Genomic DNA, 20,272 nt, shown 5'->3' on the forward strand with positions numbered 1-20,272 from the left:
GCTTTTGAACAGTGCATGTTATATTACTGTGATGTTGCTGTCGTGTGTGTTAGCTTGTTAGCTCCTCTGAGGGAGGGACTTTGGAAAGTTTGGAGGCAGGGCAAGAGAGCAGCGGGGAGGGAGGGTGAGAGTGGGATCTGAGAGTTGCGGACTGCACCTTTAATCCAGGTGAGATTAGGCAAAATGGCTCCTTTGAGAGTAAAGGTTGCAGACAGGGAATTATTTTCCATTATTAGGGTAAGAAAACACATTTACTGATTCAGCAAATTCCACAGCTCTGCATTCAGCTGCTTCTGTAAATCAATCTCAGCCGCAAGATTTGAAAACTCCGTCAGGCTGTCTCTGAAAACACAAACACAAAAAGTTACTCTCATCCACAGAAGAAGAAAGAAATCTGTGTGGTACTCACGAGTATTTCATAAACAAGCTCTCAGCTGCATCCAACAGTTTGAGTTTATCCACAGAAATAAGGTTGGGAAAACTCTCCCAGTAAGCCAACTGCTCCGACGTCTTCTGGACTCTTTTGTGCCAAGAGACTTCCTGTCGGCTGGTTGTACTGACTCTTAAAAAGCAAGGCAGGAAACACTTTTAAAAAGGAAGGATTAAAGCGCTGACATGATGGTGAGTTCCATGTGAGTCTAACCTTGACCCTCTGTTTTGCTCCAGGAAACTTTTCAGAGCTGGGAGGACATCATTGGCGTGGATGGATTCCAAGACGTCACACGAAGGTGCACCAACGACATCCTGCAGGGAAACAAAATGATCTAGGAAATATTACATTATAGATTAGTGCGGACTGGTGTTCAAACACATTCAGCACTGCTTCCTCACCTCAGATGGTTTGCTATACATCCACAGGAAATGGATCAACTTGGGGAAATCCTTGTCCTTGATGCCCAACTCCTGCATGACAAGTCCATCAATCTGGTTATTTCACGTTTGCCCTCAAAGGTTTGTGCCATTACTTAGGCCTGGGCAATATATCCAGAGTCGAGATACAGTATATCGAGATTTCTATTTTGACGATATAATAATAAATAAATTTTATATAGCGCTTTATTTGGAACTCAAAGCCGTTTTACAGAATACAAAAATTAAAGAAATAACAATAAAAGTAAAAAGGTTAAGGAAAAGCAAGATTGAAAAGGTGGGTTTTTCTGTGTTCTTGATGGGTTCTGGGAGATATTAAAATACTTATTTTAGGAGTCACTATTTTTTGCTAATTCTCAGAATAACCGGAAAAGCACAGTTGGATGGATTTCAGAGTGCGTCCTAACCCATACCTTCACCTAAACAAGCCACACTACAGAACTCACTCACACGTGCTGTCCCTCAGAGGAGAAAAAGCCAACATTTTGTGCAGCTGTTTGTTAATAAATGTGTTTGTGTTGCATTTTGCATCAGCAAATTTAACCCAGAATTGTCTTTATTGAGACTTTATTGTTTGAAAAATATTGAGATTCATATCGTATATCGCCATTTTGAGAAAAATATTGAGATGTAAATTTTGGTCCATATCGCCCAGCCCTATCATCACTTCATTATTTACTGGAAGAGGGGAAAACAGCTGGACAAACACTCACACAAAGGAGAAGTTTTAGCTTGGAGTCCAGCTGTTCTTCCTCCCCCAGGTGGTCCAGCAGCTTCAGGAGTTTATCCTCCACCAAAAAGCCCTGGAATTAAAAGAAATGTTATTATTTCTACTGTTTGACACTACAAACCAGCTGTTTAAAAGTCTTGTTGCTAACCGCTTCATCACAAAACAGCTTGATCACTGTTTTCTGGGCCTGTATGGTCATCCCTCTTTCCACCTCACTGTCAGTATCCAGTAGAGGTCCAGCTGAGGCCTCCATAGTGCCCAGGCTGTACTGGAAAGCTGCAGACTGTGCAGCCTTTGGTTCAACAGTCTGAGGCTGAACCAGAGCAGAGGCTTCCATAGAAGGACGCTCCCAGGTTAAACCAAGATGGTTCTCACAGATCATCGAGTCCATTTTCAAAGCTCTCTCCGCTAGTTGCTTCACCTCTGCATCAGTCGTGTGCCACACCTCTTCTATCTGATTAGCATCAGCAATTTTTAAACGCCTGCATTTGAAACAAGGTGCAAGAGAACAGAAAAGATGAAAGCATAAGTATGGGGCGCCGATTGTAAAGTTGTGTATGCTAAGATAAACAACTTTTAGCAACAATTCACGTTTAAAATGTTTTTTTTTTTTTTTTTACTTTTGACCAGATTTACAGCAATATTTGTGAAAAAAAAATTATTTCTTGTAAAAACATGTCAATGTTAAATCCAAATCTAAAGGTGAAATATTAAATCTAAACCTCAATGGTAAATCTAAATGTTGAATTTAAATCTAAATGTTGAATTTAAATCTAAAACTAAATGTTAAATCTAAAACTAAATGTTAAATCTAAAACTAAATGTTAAATCTAAAACTAAATGTTAAATCTAAAACTAAATGTTAAATCTAAAAGTTAAATATAATTCTAAACCTAAATGGTAAATCTAATTGTTTCATTTAAATATAAATGTTAAATATAAAGCTAAATTCTAAATCTAAATGTTACATCTAAATCTAAGTGTTAAATCTAAATGTTACATTTAAATACAAATGTTAAATCAAAATCTAAATGTTAAATGTTAAATCTATATCTAAATGTAAATCACAGGAAGTACCAAAATAAAAGCTCATTGAAATTTAGATTTAACATTTAGATTTATTATTTAACATTTAGATTTAGATTTAACATTTAGATTTAGATTTAACATTTAGATTTAGATTTAACATTGACCTTATATTAGTACGAGAAAAAAAAATGTCGCAAATTTTCTAAATATTGCTGTAAATCTGGTCAAAAATAACACACACAAAAAAAAAATCACATACATTTTTTAAATGTGGTTGTTGCAAAAAGTTGCTGTTGCTTTAAACATCAATGTTGATTCTAAATGTATCCAGTAACTCACTTGACTTTCTTCAGCGTACGCTCATACTGCTGCAGGCAGCGTTTGTGTTCCTTGGTTAAATGTTGGTGCTTTTTAGCAAGTTCTTCTGTCTTTGCTTTGTCCTTAAGTTTCAGGTTTTTCATCTCAGCCTGCAAACTAAAACAGAAAGCTGTTATTTTCACCAATAATATGAGTGAGATAAAGTGAGTAAATCTTCTCTACCTGAGAATCTCCTGTTCTTTACTCAGCAGACTGCTGCTGTAGATTTGCTCCTGGTTATCTTGTTGAATCAGGGTCAGCTTACTCAATAAAGATAATTCAGTTAACTGTTGTTGGCGTCTATCGTAAGCCTGAAGGGACAAAGATACTTTAGCCTTAAAGGACTCCACTGTTAGGGTGCTTTCACACGTGCCTCTTTTGCACTACTCACCACTGCACTTATATTATCCTATTTAGTCTTGTACATATTAGTCTTTAACTACTGTTAATATTTTTAGTGGATTGTTATTATTTAATGTTTACATTGTTCAGAGAGAGCACAGTCCACCGAAGTCAAATTCCTTGTGTGTTTAACAACATACATGGCCAATAAAGATGATTGTGATTCTGAACTCAAGAAAACCTGTTGTTGTGCAAGAGACTTCATCCGGGCAATATTTGTAATGTTGAAGCATTCCCAAATCTTCTTATTGATCTGTTCTTCGTAATCATCCATCGTCTTCTGTCTCTCCATCAGCCTCTCCAACTGCGTTTGGGTTAGGAGTGATTAGATGAAGACAATGTGCAAGAAACAATGATGTGAACAGAATCCTCACCTCTTGTTCCCAGAGTTTTACCAAGTCATCGTCCAGTTTGCTCTTCTCTGAAAGGAGGACTTCAAACTCCTGCTGTTGAACTGTCTGAACAAAGTAGTGGGATCATTACTTTTGGAACAGAAACGATCAAGTATGACTTTGTATCTGTGCTCACCTCAGTCACTGCCAGCTCCTCCCTGTACGCCTGAGTCAGTGAGTTTTTCCCATCATTCATCATTGTCTCCATCAGGTCAATCTCCTCTTTGTTCTTCTTTAAGATTTCCACATAGGAATTATCTCTGACTTTGAGTAGCTGTTCAGTGCAATGTAGAAAATGACTAAATACCTCATTCCTTCTTTTCTTGTAGCATGCCATCATATAAAATGTACCTTTAAAGAGTAACTAAACCCTGACATTTTGGCTGATGTGTCTGGGATAGAAATTCTAAATATGTCTTGATTATGGGCGGGGCTTCTAAGGACACACCCAGTATATACTAAAAAATCTCCAAAGAACAATCTATGCTATACTGTCTAGCTACTTAATATTCATTATACCTCTATTTACAATTCTCTTAATCCAACCCACTCGCCACAGATTGCAGACTCAACAGGTGCTTGTTTTTGTAGGAGGGGCGGGGCCAACCGTGGTGGCTTGTGATGTAATAAAACACCAAAATGTCACAAACCACGGCCAATAGCAAAATTCCATTATAACAGGTGGGTTTTAACCCACAGATGGCAGTCACTCCTACATTAAAGGAGTGGTGGCCTAGTGGTTAAGGACGCTGGGCTTGTAATCGGAGGGTTGCCGGTTCAAGCCTCACCGGGGCCGTCACTGTGGGATGTTGAGCAAGTCCCTTAACCCCGAACTGCTCCCCAGGCGCTGCAAAATGGCTGCCGACTGCTCCTCAGGGATGGGTTAAGTGCAGAAGACAAATTCCAATAATGTACTAACATTACATGGCCAATTAAAGGCGAAAGCCCGATTTAATCTTTTTTGGGGGAGTGGTGGCCTAGTGGTTAAGGACGCTGGGCTTGTAATCGGAGGGTTGCCGGTTCAAGCCTCACCAGGGCCGTCACTGTGGGATGTTGAGCAAGTCCCTTAACCCCGAACTGCTCCCCAGGCGCTGCAAAATGGCTGCCGACTGCTCCTCAGGGATGGGTTAAGTGCAGAAGACAAATTCCAATAATGTACTAACATTACATGGCCAATTAAAGGCGAAAGCCCGATTTAATCTTAATTTTTACAATAAAATACGCCAAATTGAAATACTTGAAAAATGTCAAGATTTGAACAACAATCAACAACAATATTCTACTTTGTAACCAAATATATTTGATTTCAACAGAAGCAAGTGGTTCTGAGGTTTAGTTACTCTTTATAGAAAGTTATCAGTTTATTTTTCTTCATTACCTGTTCCAAGGTGGTAATATTTTCACCAGCATTTATTTATTTCTTTGTCTGTTGGTAGGATTTGACCTAAAGTACTTTATGGATTTTGCCAAAATTTTCACCAAAGATGGAGCTTACACCATAGATGATTCCATTTAATTTTGGAGGGGTGTGGACAAACTGTTTCTGGATCCATTTCAAAAATTTCTGATCATTTGTGAAACTTTTTATGAAATTTGACTTAATAAGGTCAGTATCCAGATTGTGTATTTCATCACAATTTTTAAAAACCAATGGTGGTGCAAAAGAGGATATTTTGTGCTTGGCAGAGGTTTCCGAGTGTTCTTGTTTCGTTAAGGATTGAAATGAAACGTTACCTGAAGTAGATCACGTATGAGTTTTTTCTTGTCTTCTATTATAGCAGCATAAAGCTGCCGCTGGCTGTCCAGAGTTTTCTGCAGTTCCTGGGGGATCATTGTTTCAGTAACTAATGACCACCTGTTGGTGATTTCCTCAAATTTTTCTTGGCTCGACTTTGCATCGTTCTCCAGACGCATTCCCCTGCAGCAGAGATTGTACGGTTTCATTTAGAAGATTTAGTAAAGAGAGTAATAAAAGAAGAAAGTTTGAAAGTAATATACACAGGGCTATTAAAGAGGTGTCAAACTAATTTTGTTTCAGGGGCCAAATATGCACATTTTAAGGTGGGAGGAAAAGCATTGTCAACAATAATGTGCCCTAATTTACTTCCACATATCAATAATATGTCAAACATGTAAGGCACTGACTAAATCCAAGCAATAAGTGACTTACTGTATATCAGTCCCTACTTTACAGTTGAGGCCATAGAGAGAAACATCAGCAGCTACCTGTGCAGGTGACTGGGTCTACCACGCAGTCTGAACACCTCTGCCCTGTATGGTACCAGTAACATCCTTCAGCTACTGGTCAGCTGCCTTGCTGAAGAGTTCATGGTTACCAGGTCAGGAAATCATGCAGTTCAGGGAATCTAGTGATCCAATGGTCTCATCGGCTGGCATTCAGGTGCAAACAGGTAGGAAAATTAGGGCAGACAAAGCTCTGGAGGTGGTGGAGTCACAGCTTGTGGCTGAAGGCTCTGGTGGGCTTCATAGCTACAGGGTAGGCAAGGCTGCATTTAAAGATTGCCAGCATCTTGTTCAGGAGGAAGTGCAGGCAGGCGTGGAGGAAGAACGAGCCTGCAGGATGGTGGGAATGGGACAACAAGGAACGTAGACTAAATGGGAGAATGTGCTGCAACGAAAGATCACCTGGTCCAACATCTGGGAAGCAGACTTCCATTGCATCAGGTTTTTAGTCCAGACTGTTTATGATGTCTTCCCAAGTCCTGCCAACCTCCATGTCTGGGGTAACACAGAGACACCATCCTGTCCCCAGTGCCCAGAACGAGGATCCCTAGAACACCTCATCAGCAGTTATCCTAAAGCCCTTGGAGACAGGCGCTATCGCTGGCGTGACAACCAGGTGCTCAGAGCAGTTGCTGACATCAAAACCTTAAAAGGCAATCACAAACCAAAGACTATCAGGTTCCACGAAGCCGGAGAGAAACCAGGTACCTAACCAAGGAAATCTGGCATCCTCACCTCCGCCACCGACTGGGAAATGGAAATGGACCTGAGCAAACAGCTGAAGTTCCCGACCAGGATTACATCTGCAAGTCTCAGACTAGATATGATCATCATGTGAAATTCCACAAAGCAGGTGATCATTCTGGAGCTCACAGTGCCCTGGGAAGAGCATATGGAGGAGACCAATGAAAGAAAGCGGCCCAAGTACCAGGAGCTGGGGGCTAGTGAAGGAGGCAAGGCTGGAAGACTCGCTGTGAGCCTCTGGAGGTGGGCTGCTGAGGATTTTCAGAGAGGTCACTCTTCAAAGTATTCACAGTGCTGGGCCTCATGGGGAGGTGAACAGGAAGGCCCTTAGGGCTGCAGAGAAAGCCACGAGGTGGCTTTGGAAAAAGAGGGCAGATCCATGGGCAAACGCTGTTGGGACACAGGTCGGGGTCTGATCAACTCCAGTCGGGTCACCTGGGCAAGGGTGTCTGATGTTGCAAGACCCGAAACACCCCGGTAATCCCAGGTTACATTACTGATGATGTCTCAGCACATCTGCAAGATGTATCTTTTACCACTTAAAGTTTCCTTGATTTTGTTTCAATTTTTTGTGTCATCTTTATGAAAATATGAATCTATTATTCCTGTGCAAAAATGCACTAAAAACTAGTACAAATATGATGTGCAGACTAAAACTGGAATGAAAATGCAGAAAAGCCATAAATAATTTTAAAGACCCAAAATCAGAGGTAAGGCAAGTCATAAAAATGGAAAAATATTCAGAATTTTTTTTCTGAGATAAGGCTATCACATGACACTTAAAACTAGTACAAATATGATGTGCACACTTAAACTTGGATGAAAATGCATTAAAGCCATATAAAAAAATTAAAAAAAAGAGACTAACACCCAAAATCAGAGGTAAGGCTATAGTAAGGCATAAAAATGGAAAAAAAATCTGAATTTTTTTTCTGAGATAAAGCTATCACAACAACCTACAAACTAGTACAAATATAATGTGCACACTTAAACTGGGATGAAAATGCATTAACACTAGAAGTCCCAGGGATTTCTATATCCCCCCAGAAGTCCCAGAGCAGGGTCAAATGAACTCTAGGACCAAACTGACGACTCTGATGGCTACAATTTGCCTCTATTCATTTGTAAATGAATCACCTGAGAAATCAGCAGGGGGGAGAGCCTGACTCTAACAATGGAAGTCTGGAATGTTAGGGGGAAGTGCCCTGGAAGCTAAAGTCACAATGCCCCGTTTATTAACTCGTTCTGCTTGATGCTGGGGGAGAACAAACACAGACTACAAACATTGAAAGAAACAGAGTCACCTCTTCCAACACACCTGATTCAAATGATTATCAGGCTTCTGCAGAGCTGGATGATCATTTGAATAAGGTGTGCTGATTAGCGGCCCTCGAGGACCGGAATTGGACACCACTGGAATACCATGTTGTCATGCAGCCTTTTGTGCTGTGGGGAATAAATAGCTGGCTGCTTCCACCTGCTGACACTCCACACTTATTCTACTCAAAATGCAGAGAAGGTTTACCACTCAAGAAGCGTTGGAATTGATCCTGAACAATGCAAACCCTTGTGACTCAGATGGGGAGGACATAAACCTTCAGCCAAATTCGGATTCGGACTCTGAGCTGTCTTCAGGTTAGATTTCCCAAACATCCTATTTTCATTTCCTGACTTTATTTTTATTTAAAACCGAAGAAAAGAATAATTTGAATTTGTTCACATTGCAGATGACGCGACTGCTCCTCATCTGGAAAAGAGAGCTCGGTTGGAGAGTGAGCCCACAGAGACGGCGAAAGAGGGCACAGTGTGGCATGAAGAACATGTGGGTACAATTCTCCGTTTCACTCCAATGGAACCGTACGCTGCAGATGGAGAGCCAACAGCAAAGGCCAGAAGAAGAATCAGGAGTCGCCTTCAGAGCTTCCTCTGTTTCATTACTGTTGGCATGCTCCGTCCCATTCAAGAATGGACTATTCAGCATGCACGGCAAACGGAGCAGACGGACTGGTTCATGATCCTCCATGAACTAATGGCATTTATTTCTGTTATTATGAGGGGGGTGACCAAGGTTCCATCTCTGCGTGACAGCTGGTCAGCATGCCTGGGAAACCCACTTATCACTGGAATTATGTCACGAAACCGTTTCCAAGACATCATGCGTCACCTACGATTTGATGACATGTTTACGCGCAGTGAGCGAGTGCAGACAGATAAGTTTGCTGCAATTTCGGATGTGTGGGGATCGTTTGTTACCAACTGCATCACATGCTACAACCCTGGTCGACACATCACAATTGATGAACAGCTTTTCCCATCGAAGACTCGCTGCTGTTTCCTGCAGTACATTGCAACAAAACCCGACAAATTTGGCATAAAGTTTTGGGTGGCTTGTGATTTGAAAACAAAGTACATCTGCAATGTCCTCCCATATCTTGGAAAGGACCCCAGTCGTCTCAGTGAGGAGAGACTTTCTGAGAGTGTGGTGATGAAGCTGATGGAACCATTTATGGACAAAGGCAGGACGGTCACCACGGACAATTTCTTTACATCACTGACACTTGCACGACGACTGCTCAGCCGGAAAACCACCATCCTCGGGACAGTCAACAAGATTCGCCGGGAAATTCCTCAGTCAACTAGAAAGATGGACCGCAAGGAATTCACCACTCAGGTATGTTGTTGGTCTTTTTTATTCCATCAACACCTCTGAGTGTGTCATTGTGTTTAAAACCGCTATAATAACAACAATTTCTTCTTTTTTTAGGTGTTTTCCACCACTGGTGCCACGCTGACGGTGTATGCGCCCAAACGAAAAAAGACCGTCTACATTCTCAGCAGCATGCACAGCGTGGTTGAGACTGAGGAAACCATCAAAAGGAAGCCAAACACCATCACCCAATACAACACCACAAAGTGCGGAGTGGATGTGATGGACCAGATGGTGCGGGAGTACAGTGTGCGCACAGGAACACGGCGATGGCCAGTCGCCGTGTTCTACAACATGATCGACATGGCGGCACTCAATGCACATCTGCTTTATCAAGCATGCACCGGGGTGCAGGAGAGACGGGTGGACTTCCTGGTTCAGCTAGCAAGAGAGTTGGCTAACTCTCATGTGAGTGAAAAGAAGGCACTCAAAGAGCAACTGCGCCAACAACAACCGCCTACACCTGGCCCTGGGAAAAGGGCTAAGTGTCAGATCAACCATTGCTGCAAGAGCAATCGCGCAACTGTGCGATGTGTTCATTGCCACAAATACACATGTGGCAAATGTAGGAGAGAGATACCGTGGCAGTGCCAAGTATGTCACGAGTCTCAATAAGAGGATGAAGGAGATTCTTCTAAATAAAAACCATTGAAAACAAATCACAGTTGTTCTTTTGCACATTTCTCACACCACACTGTCATTAAAAATAAATAATTTTTGTGTTCTCTTTGGGTCAAATGACACCTCTCTGGGTTTTATAGGTAAAAAGTTCATTTGACACCTCTGTGGGACTTCTAGTGTTAAAGCCATAAAAAAAAAAAAAAGAGACTAACACCCAAAATCAGAGGTAAGGCTATAGTAAGGCATAAAAATGAAAAAAAAAATAGATTTTTTTTTTTTTGAGATAAGGCTATAACATGACCCTTAAAACTAGTACAAATATGATGTGCACACATACACTTGGATGAAAATGCATTAAAGTCATTAAAATGAAAAAAATTGACAAATAACCCAAAATCAGAGGTAAGGCTATAGCAAGGCATAAAAAAGAAAAAATTTCAGAATTTTTTTTCTGAGATAAGACTATCACATGACACTTAAAACTAGTACAAATATGATGTGCACACATAAACTTGGATGAAAATGCATTAAAGCCTTAAAAAAAAAAAAAAAAAAAGAGACTGGGATGAAAATGCAGTAAAGCCATGAAAATGAAAAAAATTGACAAATAACCCAAAATCAGAGGTAAGGCTATAGTAAGGCATAAAAATGGAAAAAAAAATTGATTTTTTTTTTTTTGAGATAAGGCTATAACATGACCCTTAAAACTAGTACAAATATGATGTGCACACTTAAACTGGGAGGAAAATACAGTAAAGCCATGAAAATGAAAAAAATTGACAAACACCAAAAATTAGAGGTAAAGCTATAGTAAGGCATAAAAATGAAAAAAAAATAGATTTTTTTTTTCTGAGATAAGGCTATCACAGGACCCTTAAAACTAGTACAAATATGATGTGCACACTTAAACTGGGATGAAAATGCATTAAAGCCATAAAAAAGAGAAAAAGAGCCAAACACCCAAAATCAGAGGTAAGGCTATAGTAAGGCATAATAATGGAAAAAAAATCTGAATTTTTTTCTGAGATAAAGCTATCACAACAACCTACAAAATAGTACAAATACAATGTGCACACTCACACTGGGATGAAAATGCAGCAAAGCCATGAAAATGAAAAAAATTGACAAACACCCAAAATCAGAGGTAAGGCTATAGTAAGGCATAAAAATGAAAAAAAAAGTTGATTTTTTTTTTTGAGATAAGGCTATCACAGGACCCTTAAAACTAGTACAAATATGATGTGTACACTTAAACTGGGATGAAAATGCAGTAAAACCATGAAAATGAAAAAAATTGACAAACACCAAAAATTAGAGGTAAGGCTATAGTAAGGCATAAAAATGGAAAAAATTCTGAATTTTTTTTCAGAAATAAGGCTATCACAACAACCTACAAACTAGTACAAATATGATGTGCACACTTAAACTGGGATGAAAATGCATTAAAGCCATAAAAAAAGAAAAAGAGACTAACACCCAAAATCAGAGGTAAGGCTATTGTAAGGCATAAAAATGGAAAAAAATTCTGAATTTTTTTTCTGAGATAAGGCTATCACAACAACCTAAAAACTAGTACAAATATGATGTGCACACTTAAAATGGGATGAAAATGCATTAAAGCCAGAAAAAAGAGACAAATACCTCAAATCAGAGGTAAGTCTATTGTAAGGCATAAAAAATGAAAAAAAAAATTGATTTTTCTTTTTCTGAGATAAGGCTATCACAACAACCTAAAAACTAGTACAAATATAATGTGCACACTTAAACTGGGATGAAAATGCATCAAAGCCATAAAAAAAGAAAAAAGAAAAAAGAGACAAACACCCAAAATCAGAGGTCAGGCATAAAAATGGAAAAAAATTCAGAATTTTTTTATGAGAAAAGGTTATCACCACAACCTACAAACTAGTACAAATATGATGTGCACACTTAAACTTGGATGAAAATGCATTAAAGCCATTAAAAAGAGAAAAAGAGACTAACACCCAAAATTAGAGGTAAGGTTATAGTAAGGCATTAAAATGGAAAAAATTTAGAATTTTTTTTATGAGATAAGGCTATCACATGACCCTTAAAACTAGTCAAAAAAAATGATGTGCACACCTAAACTGTAATGAAAATTCAATAAAGCCAATAAAAAGTGACAAACACCCAAAATCAGAAGTAAGGGTAGTAAGGCATAAAAATGGAAAAATTTAAAAAAAAAAAAGGCTATCACATGACCCTTAAAACTAGTCAAAAAAATGATGTTTGTCTGTTTTTTTTTCTCTTCAGTATTTTTTTCTCTTATTTTTTGTGTGTGTTTTATGTCATTTTATGAGTTGCTGGTAATATTTAGTGTGATTATCATTTTTAACTAGGGATGTCCCGATACAACTTTTTCACTTCCAATACCATACCGATATTGCAGCTTTGGGTATTAGCCGATACCAATATCGAGCCGATACAATATCAGCACAAATCATACATACATACTTTTATTACTTCTTTTTTATAGTGTGGAATATTAGAAAAGGCTTGATTATCAAAAAAAAAAAAAAAAACAGACCCATTTATTATTAACCAATGGATTACATTTAATTAACCTTTTGAAATAATAATATTCTATTTTTTAATAAAAGAAATAAAAAAAAATAAAATAGAATATATTGATAAAATGAATCTAAAAAAAACAACATATGTGTTATTAGAGGTGTTAGATGCTCTCCGATAAAATCCGATATTCTTTTTTTTGGCTGATGTTGGACCGCTATCTGATATTAATATCGGATCGGGACACCCTTATTTTTAACTAAACATAAACATTATAAAACCCCATATTTTTAGGAAAGTGTCTATTGTACGGCTACCGAAGTACACGTACACTGCGTCTTTGAGTTAGGGTTAGGTATAACCCTATATAGCAATCATTTTTAGGGTTAGGATTAGGGTTGTGGTTAGGTTTAGTCTTAGTCACGTTACCTAAACTGGCCAATGACTGACCTATCATGTGACCTTAACTGGCCAAATACGGGTGCTGCGTACTGATAGAATGTCGGTATAGTGATAGGGCAACCGTACGGATAGCCACTGCCTTTTTTTTACTGCTTTCATTTGTTAATTTTCCCTTCTCTCTCTCTCTCCATCGCATACCCTTAAAGGTACACGTACCCCCATTTGAGAAACACTGCTCTAACAGGCCAGATTTGGCCCCCGGGCCTTGAGTTTGACACATGTGATGTAAAGGACTTACCAAACCCTGTGAGTCTCCTCCACCTCTGCCTGCCGTAGCAACAGTTTGGCATCGGCTGCTGTCTGGATGTTTGACACTGATGTTTCTAGAGCTCTGTGTAGGTTCATCAACCCCTGAAAAGGAATTAGATAACAGGAGAACATGGCTTTTGTGTGAATGGGTTGGGCTTTATAATGTATTTATTTACTTGCTTTTCCTTTTCATGGACAAGCAATAATGTGAATTAACTATGATAGTCTTTATTGTGGTGCACTGGACTGACTTTATTGAAGAAAAACAACAAAGCTACACAAATATAAATCAAAAAAAATGATGTAAAGTGGAAACCTTTATCCTGTCCTCTTCTCTGTCTTCTCTTTGTCTCCTGTCCTCCTCCTGAGCTGAAACCCTGTGTGTCAAATAAAGCACACAGCTGGGTTTGTCTTCTCCCACCCCCCCTTCAGACAAAGCTGCTGTTACGGCTTTCAGAATTTATTTTAACCGTCGTTTACAAACTTCACAAAATATTGTTACGTTGCGCTGAGGTCCTTTACCTAGATCATTGGTTCCCAAAGTGGGGCACGGGTACACAAATTGTCATAGGGGGTACATGAATAAAAAATTTAAAAAATAGAAGCAAGTTGAGCAGAAGTCAGGGGCCTCCATGCATAGCCACAAATTACTCATTAGCCGATGTAAGACAGATTATTATTGTTTATTATTATTATTATTATTATTATTATTATTATTATTATTATTATTATTATTATTATTATTATTATTATTATTATTATTATTATTATTATTATTCCTTCACAGGATAGGTAAAATTCAGAGACACATTTCACTGTAAGGCTACATTGTATGTGACATTACATCAGTAGTTTCTTTTTTGGGTCGTGACCACATTTTAACATCACACATTTATGGCGTCTCTTTTTTTTTCATTCTAGAATTTGCTTTTGATAATGTTTGTTGTTGCCAGGATTAGTGCACAAAGTGACAATTAAGATGTGCCACGTGAAATATTTTTATACTGCATTTTATTTTAATACGGTTGTTTAAGATTGTTTTGTGTGTGTGTGTGTGTGTGTGTGTGTGTGTGTGTGTGTGTGTGTGTGTGTGTGTGTGGTGCTATAATTTGAATAATAATTAAAACATTTTAAAAAAATTTAATTTTAATTAGATTTTATTATTATTATTTTTATTTTTATTTCATTATTGTTATTGTTATTGTTATTGTTATTGTTATTATTATTATTTATTTTTTCATTATTATTATTATTATTATTATTATTATTATTATTATTATTATTACGGGTACGGGACAGTGAAAGGTTTTGAACCAGTGACCTAGATGATAAAACACTAATGGTACGTACCCAGCCTGATCACAGCCTTGCCCGGATGGTGCGTTCACGAACTCGAGTTTTTCACGCGCTTCAGCCATTTTTCAGACTAACTGAACTCTTGTCAGCAGGTGTTTTCATCTAAATTATAGTTTAAAAAAATAAGGAGACGAAGCCCCTTCTCCTCTTTTAGTTTTTCATTTGTTTGGTAGCTGTTGCTATGGAGGCTTGCCCACGTGGGTGGGTGTCAACCAACAAGTGCTGCCTTCACGGAGCCTTGTTAACTAGAGAGTCATGGATTAATGTTTTACAATATCTTAACCATTAGTGAATTAAAACGTATTAACATTTTACTACACAGCTTACAATGTTTTATTACTAAAAAATCATTGATTTAACTGAAGATAATATAAGTTATGTATTCTTCTTATCTATTTCCCTTTGGAATTTAGAACAGTATTCTATATATTTATTACATAAACAGCAGTAGAAAACAACGTAAAAGCTATTAGGTTCAAAATGTATTGTTTATACATTGAAAGTATTTCTCATAATTAAGTGTTAGCAGGATTCTGTAATGTAAGTTTTTCAACATTGGGGTAGAGACCCCATGTGGGGTCGCCTGGAATTAAAATAGGGTCGCCAGAAATGTCTAGTAATCGGTAAAAAAAATAAAAAATAAATAAAAAAATATGAAATAACTGTATCCCATTCTTAAACTTTCTCCAATATAAATCTACTTTTGTGCACTAATCATGTCTACTCTTGTATTTGTAATACACTTTGATAATCAAAAACTACATCTAGAAAAATAAAATATCAAGGGTTCACCGGGCATTTATGATATCAAAATGGGGTCACGACCAGAAAAAGGTTTAGAACCTCTGGTTTAATGAATAGTAATGTAATTCAGCTCCTTCTCAAACTTGCCCAGTACACTATCTTTTACTCTTTTATTTATTTATTTATTTTATTTTTTATTTTATTTTTTACTGTTTTTGTAGCTGTTTAAAATAAGCAAATACAATGAATAAATGTATGTAAATGAGCTAACTTTATATACTACTATAGCAAAACATGTGTGCCTTCTCATGCTGTTATCTGCTGCACTGTATATATATATATATATATATTTATCCTATTTATCCTTTATTCTCTATCTATCCTTTATTTATCCTTTATATTTATCATTATTATTATTATTATTATTGTTGTTGCTGGGTTGTTCTTTGTTTTTTTATTTTTTTTTGTTGTTTGTTTTGTGCACCATCTACCAAGACAAATTCCTTGTGCTGTCCTTAAAACTGTACAAGGCCATTAAAAACATTTCTGATTCTGATTCTGATTCTGTTTTCTGAACTGTTTTATGTAAATACACAGGCCTCCCGTTAGGTGGCGCTGCTACATTATAATCAAATCTTAATTTAGCACAAGACATGTAGGTAGGTGTGTGTCCAGGCAGATTCAGCAGTCATCATGGCTATGTGTCCTTTTACACACACACACACACACACACACACACACACACACACACACACACACACACACACACACACACACACACACACACACACATTAAGTGATCTAAAAACTGAGGATGCAGACAAAGCACACATGCCACACAAAAGATGAATGTCTTCACAAGCTGATGGTAAGATGGGCACTGTGTGGTTACACAAACAAACACACTCATCCATGGGTCAGATGTTCTTGCCCTGAAGGGTGCCCACCCCCCTACTTTTGCCCTCATACCCCCCCCTCCTTTTAGCCTGAAGTGGCCTTAGATGTAAGTCAGCCACCAAAGGTTTGAGACGTATGATCCAACATCTGTGATGTCACTAACAGCTGACTTGTCATACGACCTATGAAGGAGGGAGTGGGTGGGGGGGGGGTCAGGGCAAAAAGTGGCTGAGGAGGAGGAGGAGGAGGAGGAGGAGGAAGAGGAGGAGGCCTTTCTGCAGGACCTGAGCTGGAACTCTGAGTGCTTTTGCATCAAACTGCTGAGATTACAAACTGAATGACTGCCATTAGAGAGTGATTCTATAATCTGTCATAATGCTATAAACCAGAGGGATTGAGAGACTTTGACCCCTTTCACAGGTGTATAATAAACCCTATTCACGCTGACATTCAGTGTGTGTGTGTGTGTGTGTGTTAATTCCCCCCCCACACACACACACTCTCTCAAAGAGGCATATGTTTACAACTTGTTCAACAAAGCATCATATTCATTGCTCAGGGGTTGAGAGGTGCATAATCTAAGCCTGACCTTCAGCCAGTTAACTAACTGACAGCTTACAGTTTAGGTGGGGGTGGGGGTTGCGTAACATTTAAGTCCTAACTAACAGTTTCTTAATATTGGCATGACGAAAGAGACTATTTGCTTCCAAAAAAAAAAAAAATGTTGGATAGTGAAGGAAATAAATGTGACCATAGGGGATGATTGTAGGAGAAAAATTCAGAAAGTAAAGAGATTTCCTTTAGTCTAGAAGAGGCTGTGTGTGTGTGTGTGTGTGTGTGTGTGTGTGTGTGTGTGTGTGTGTGTGCGTGTGTGTGCGTGTGTGTGACCTTGTCCAAAAAATAAGAAAGAAAAACAGCAAAAGTGCCATTTAACAAAAATGATATTTAATAAAAAAATGAAAACAGAAGGCCAGAAACACAAACAGGGTGAAGAGCACCTCCTTCATGTTGGAAATGCTCTGGCCTTGTCTCAAGGTAACTTGCGCTGAGGGGCAAGCATGAATTTGCCCTCTGTGCATCATTTATTTATCAACAGGAGAAAAAAAAAACACTTTCCTAGACAGCAACCTTAGGATTGCTCAACTGTAATGTGCAATCGCAGCTTTTACAGGGTTTGAAGTGATTAACTTAAATGTATTTGATCAATTAGATCTATTATTATTATAATGCAAAATGGTAGTTAGAAATGCTACCTTTATTATATATTTATATATTTTAAAAAAAATCATGCAATCATTTTATGACAATGCATATTTTATTATTGAAATTACATAAATAGATTTATTTTTAGAGGGCAGTGCTGCACCTTGGTGAGGGATAAAAGGAACAGGGAGGAGGGAGTTAGGGTAGGACAATGGAAAGGATGGGTAAGAGTCAGTTATCTTGGTTGTGCTGAAAGAGTAATGTGATGCTACAGTTGTGCATATTGCGTTGTGGGGTGTAATCTATTGAGCTAGTTTATTGACAAATGTGAAGTGCTAACTTTAAAAATAAAAGGTTACAATTATGATTTCCAACATGCATATGAAAACATTCACAGTATTTTTTATTTTTTTTAAAATTTCAAACATTTTTCACACTGCGGGGGCCGAAACAGTTTCATTTTAATTTTAACTTAGAGGTCCACTGAAGTCCTGCCACAATGGCTTGTGGGATACATACTGTACAGTATAGCAGGTAAGCATTGGATCACCATCTACTCAGGCATAGGGTTCTCCTATAGTTTTATGAACTGTGGAAAATATAACAAACAGGTAAAAATACATCTGCATGAATCAAGTTTCTTGACGCTAACATTTGTTCGGACTAATTCTCTCAATCCAAAGGATGTGAGGCTTTTCCATCGGTCTTCTCCTCACGTGGTGGCCCCTGGGCCCATTTTAACAGGAGCCATTTCTTCCTGACTTTCAGCAGCTGCTGAAATTCAAATGAGGCTTAGCAGGAATCAAAGCTGTGATGCCTGAGCTCCGAGGGGCCACGCCGCACACGAGCCGCTCAACACACTTTTTGGTGCGGCAGCGTAGCAAAGAGTGTTCCGGGTCATATGACTCTGCCTGCTCGTAAGGCTCTTAGGGCCCAGCCATGACCAAGAATGGCCGGGCTCCATAAGACCAAAAAGCCAAAGGAGTTTATCGGATGTGTTGCTGCGATTATTCGGCCAAGTATCTTTATCCCACGTTTGGATTAGCTGCTAATGACGAAAGGGGGGGAAAGATTTGCTGCGAGAAACACAAGACCACGTAACCCGAGAACAAGGGCCATTAATGCGGAATCAGCTCTCACCACATTGTGCTTTTCAGGAGTAATGTTGCTCCACTGCCATTGATGAAGACCCTTTAGTTGGCCTTCATCGTCAGACCAATGCAAGGGTCATGTACACCTTAGAATATTCTCTAATGCTGACCTATCCTGGTCTATTCTCAACACATCAGAGTGCATGGTGCACTAACCCTGAACAGGTTGCCAGTCACATATACACATACTGTATATACGCTCAATCTCATAAATAAACCCAAAATAATCATAATCGGGGCCAAAGGTGTAAGAAGCTCACAATCCTCTCGATGTGAGGCTGCTTCGCTACCCTGCCAACATTTGTCATCAACGACTCTGATTTTTTTTTTACTGTTTTGTTAGGAAAGCACAATTTTAAAATAGCAGGAGTTACATTTTATCAAGGAGCATGCAGCTTCCAAGAAGTGACAGAGAAGACCACACTATCCAAGACCAAGACTTGCCCACGAGACAGAATGCATCAAGACCAAAACAAGACAAAGACTTTTTAAACCACATTAAGGTTAATCAGTTAAGGAGCTCTCTTTTTTTTTTGTTTTCTTTTAAATACACAAAAAAACATGATGTCTGCGACTCTTTAGAAGCACAACATACAAATATCTCAAATATTTTCTTTGTTCAACTTACTGTAATTCTTGCAGATAATACATTCTTGCAGATATTTTGAAGCTACGGAGCCCCGAAAGCAGGGGTCTGCAACCTGCGGCTCTGGAGCCTCATGTGGCTCATGCAATGGCTCCCTATAGCATCAAAAAATACTGAAATAAATAGTTAATTTTTTACAGAGGCTATTAATGATTAATGACAAATAAAATACAAATATAACAATTTGTTAATCTAAAATAAATCACATTGTGCAATGACTCGGTCATCTTCCTACTTCACCTCCTGTTACATCTACAGACCATCAACTTTCCTGCACCTGAGGCTAATTTTTAGTTTTAAATCCCTGGTAAGAAAATTAAACTAACAAAAACACTATTCGGGAAGAAAATGGAGATTTTAATTGTGTGGGGACAGATTCATTTAACCGCCAATGTGCTGGTTAAATATGCATGTTTTATGTGTGGCAAGAAATGAGCAATTAGCATGTGTTGACCACATGATCATGTGTTATCAAATTCAAGTTACTTTTTGCAGCCTTTCAAATACATTAACTAAAAAAAATCAGAATAAACTGAGATGCATAAGAAGTTCAAGATGCAAGATACTGTTTTATTTATTGACCTCAATTTATTTTTATTTTATTTGAAACTGTTTTTAAGTTGCCATTTACATGATCAATATAAATCAAATCAAACAGTGTTCTATATCATTTTAACTGTATAGAATTTCATTCACTGTATTGTCTTCACTGAGAAGGTGTTTTTTTGAGCACCAGATACTTTCTCATGCGCAGCAGATACTTTTTTCTTCCTAAGTCCCTTTAGAGGCTCAGTACAAAGCCACTGATAAACCCAGATTTATTTTAAATGTCTAATGTTTGTCAGGTGAGTGAGGCCTAAAGAGAGTGTTTAGATGCATTAGAAATATTGTATAATATATTAATGTTTTAGATCCAGTTATCAGGAACCGTTCCAA

At 38.2% G+C, this 20,272-nt stretch overlaps 1 protein-coding gene across 1 annotated transcript; it reads right to left on the reverse strand.

Annotated features, from left to right (window-relative positions):
• Nucleotides 1-236: 236 nt before the first annotated feature.
• On the reverse strand, nucleotides 237-14,865 carry drc1 (dynein regulatory complex subunit 1 homolog (Chlamydomonas)). Its single transcript, XM_028440003.1, has 16 exons — nucleotides 14,690-14,865; nucleotides 13,656-13,716; nucleotides 13,329-13,441; nucleotides 5,515-5,698; nucleotides 3,917-4,054; nucleotides 3,763-3,846; nucleotides 3,570-3,692; nucleotides 3,170-3,297; nucleotides 2,969-3,103; nucleotides 1,885-2,082; nucleotides 1,749-1,815; nucleotides 1,584-1,673; nucleotides 832-903; nucleotides 644-744; nucleotides 410-562; nucleotides 237-342 (listed from the first exon to the last, which is right to left on the reverse strand). The coding sequence occupies exons 1-16, from the start codon at nucleotides 14,755-14,757 to the stop codon at nucleotides 252-254; spliced, it is 1,806 nt and encodes a 601-aa protein (XP_028295804.1). The 5' UTR covers nucleotides 14,758-14,865; the 3' UTR covers nucleotides 237-251.
• Between the last annotated feature and the right edge of the window lie 5,407 nt (nucleotides 14,866-20,272).

The sequence above is a fragment of the Gouania willdenowi genome, chromosome 24 (genome assembly GCF_900634775.1).
Source record: "Gouania willdenowi chromosome 24, fGouWil2.1, whole genome shotgun sequence".
Taxonomy (NCBI): domain Eukaryota; kingdom Metazoa; phylum Chordata; class Actinopteri; order Blenniiformes; family Gobiesocidae; genus Gouania; species Gouania willdenowi.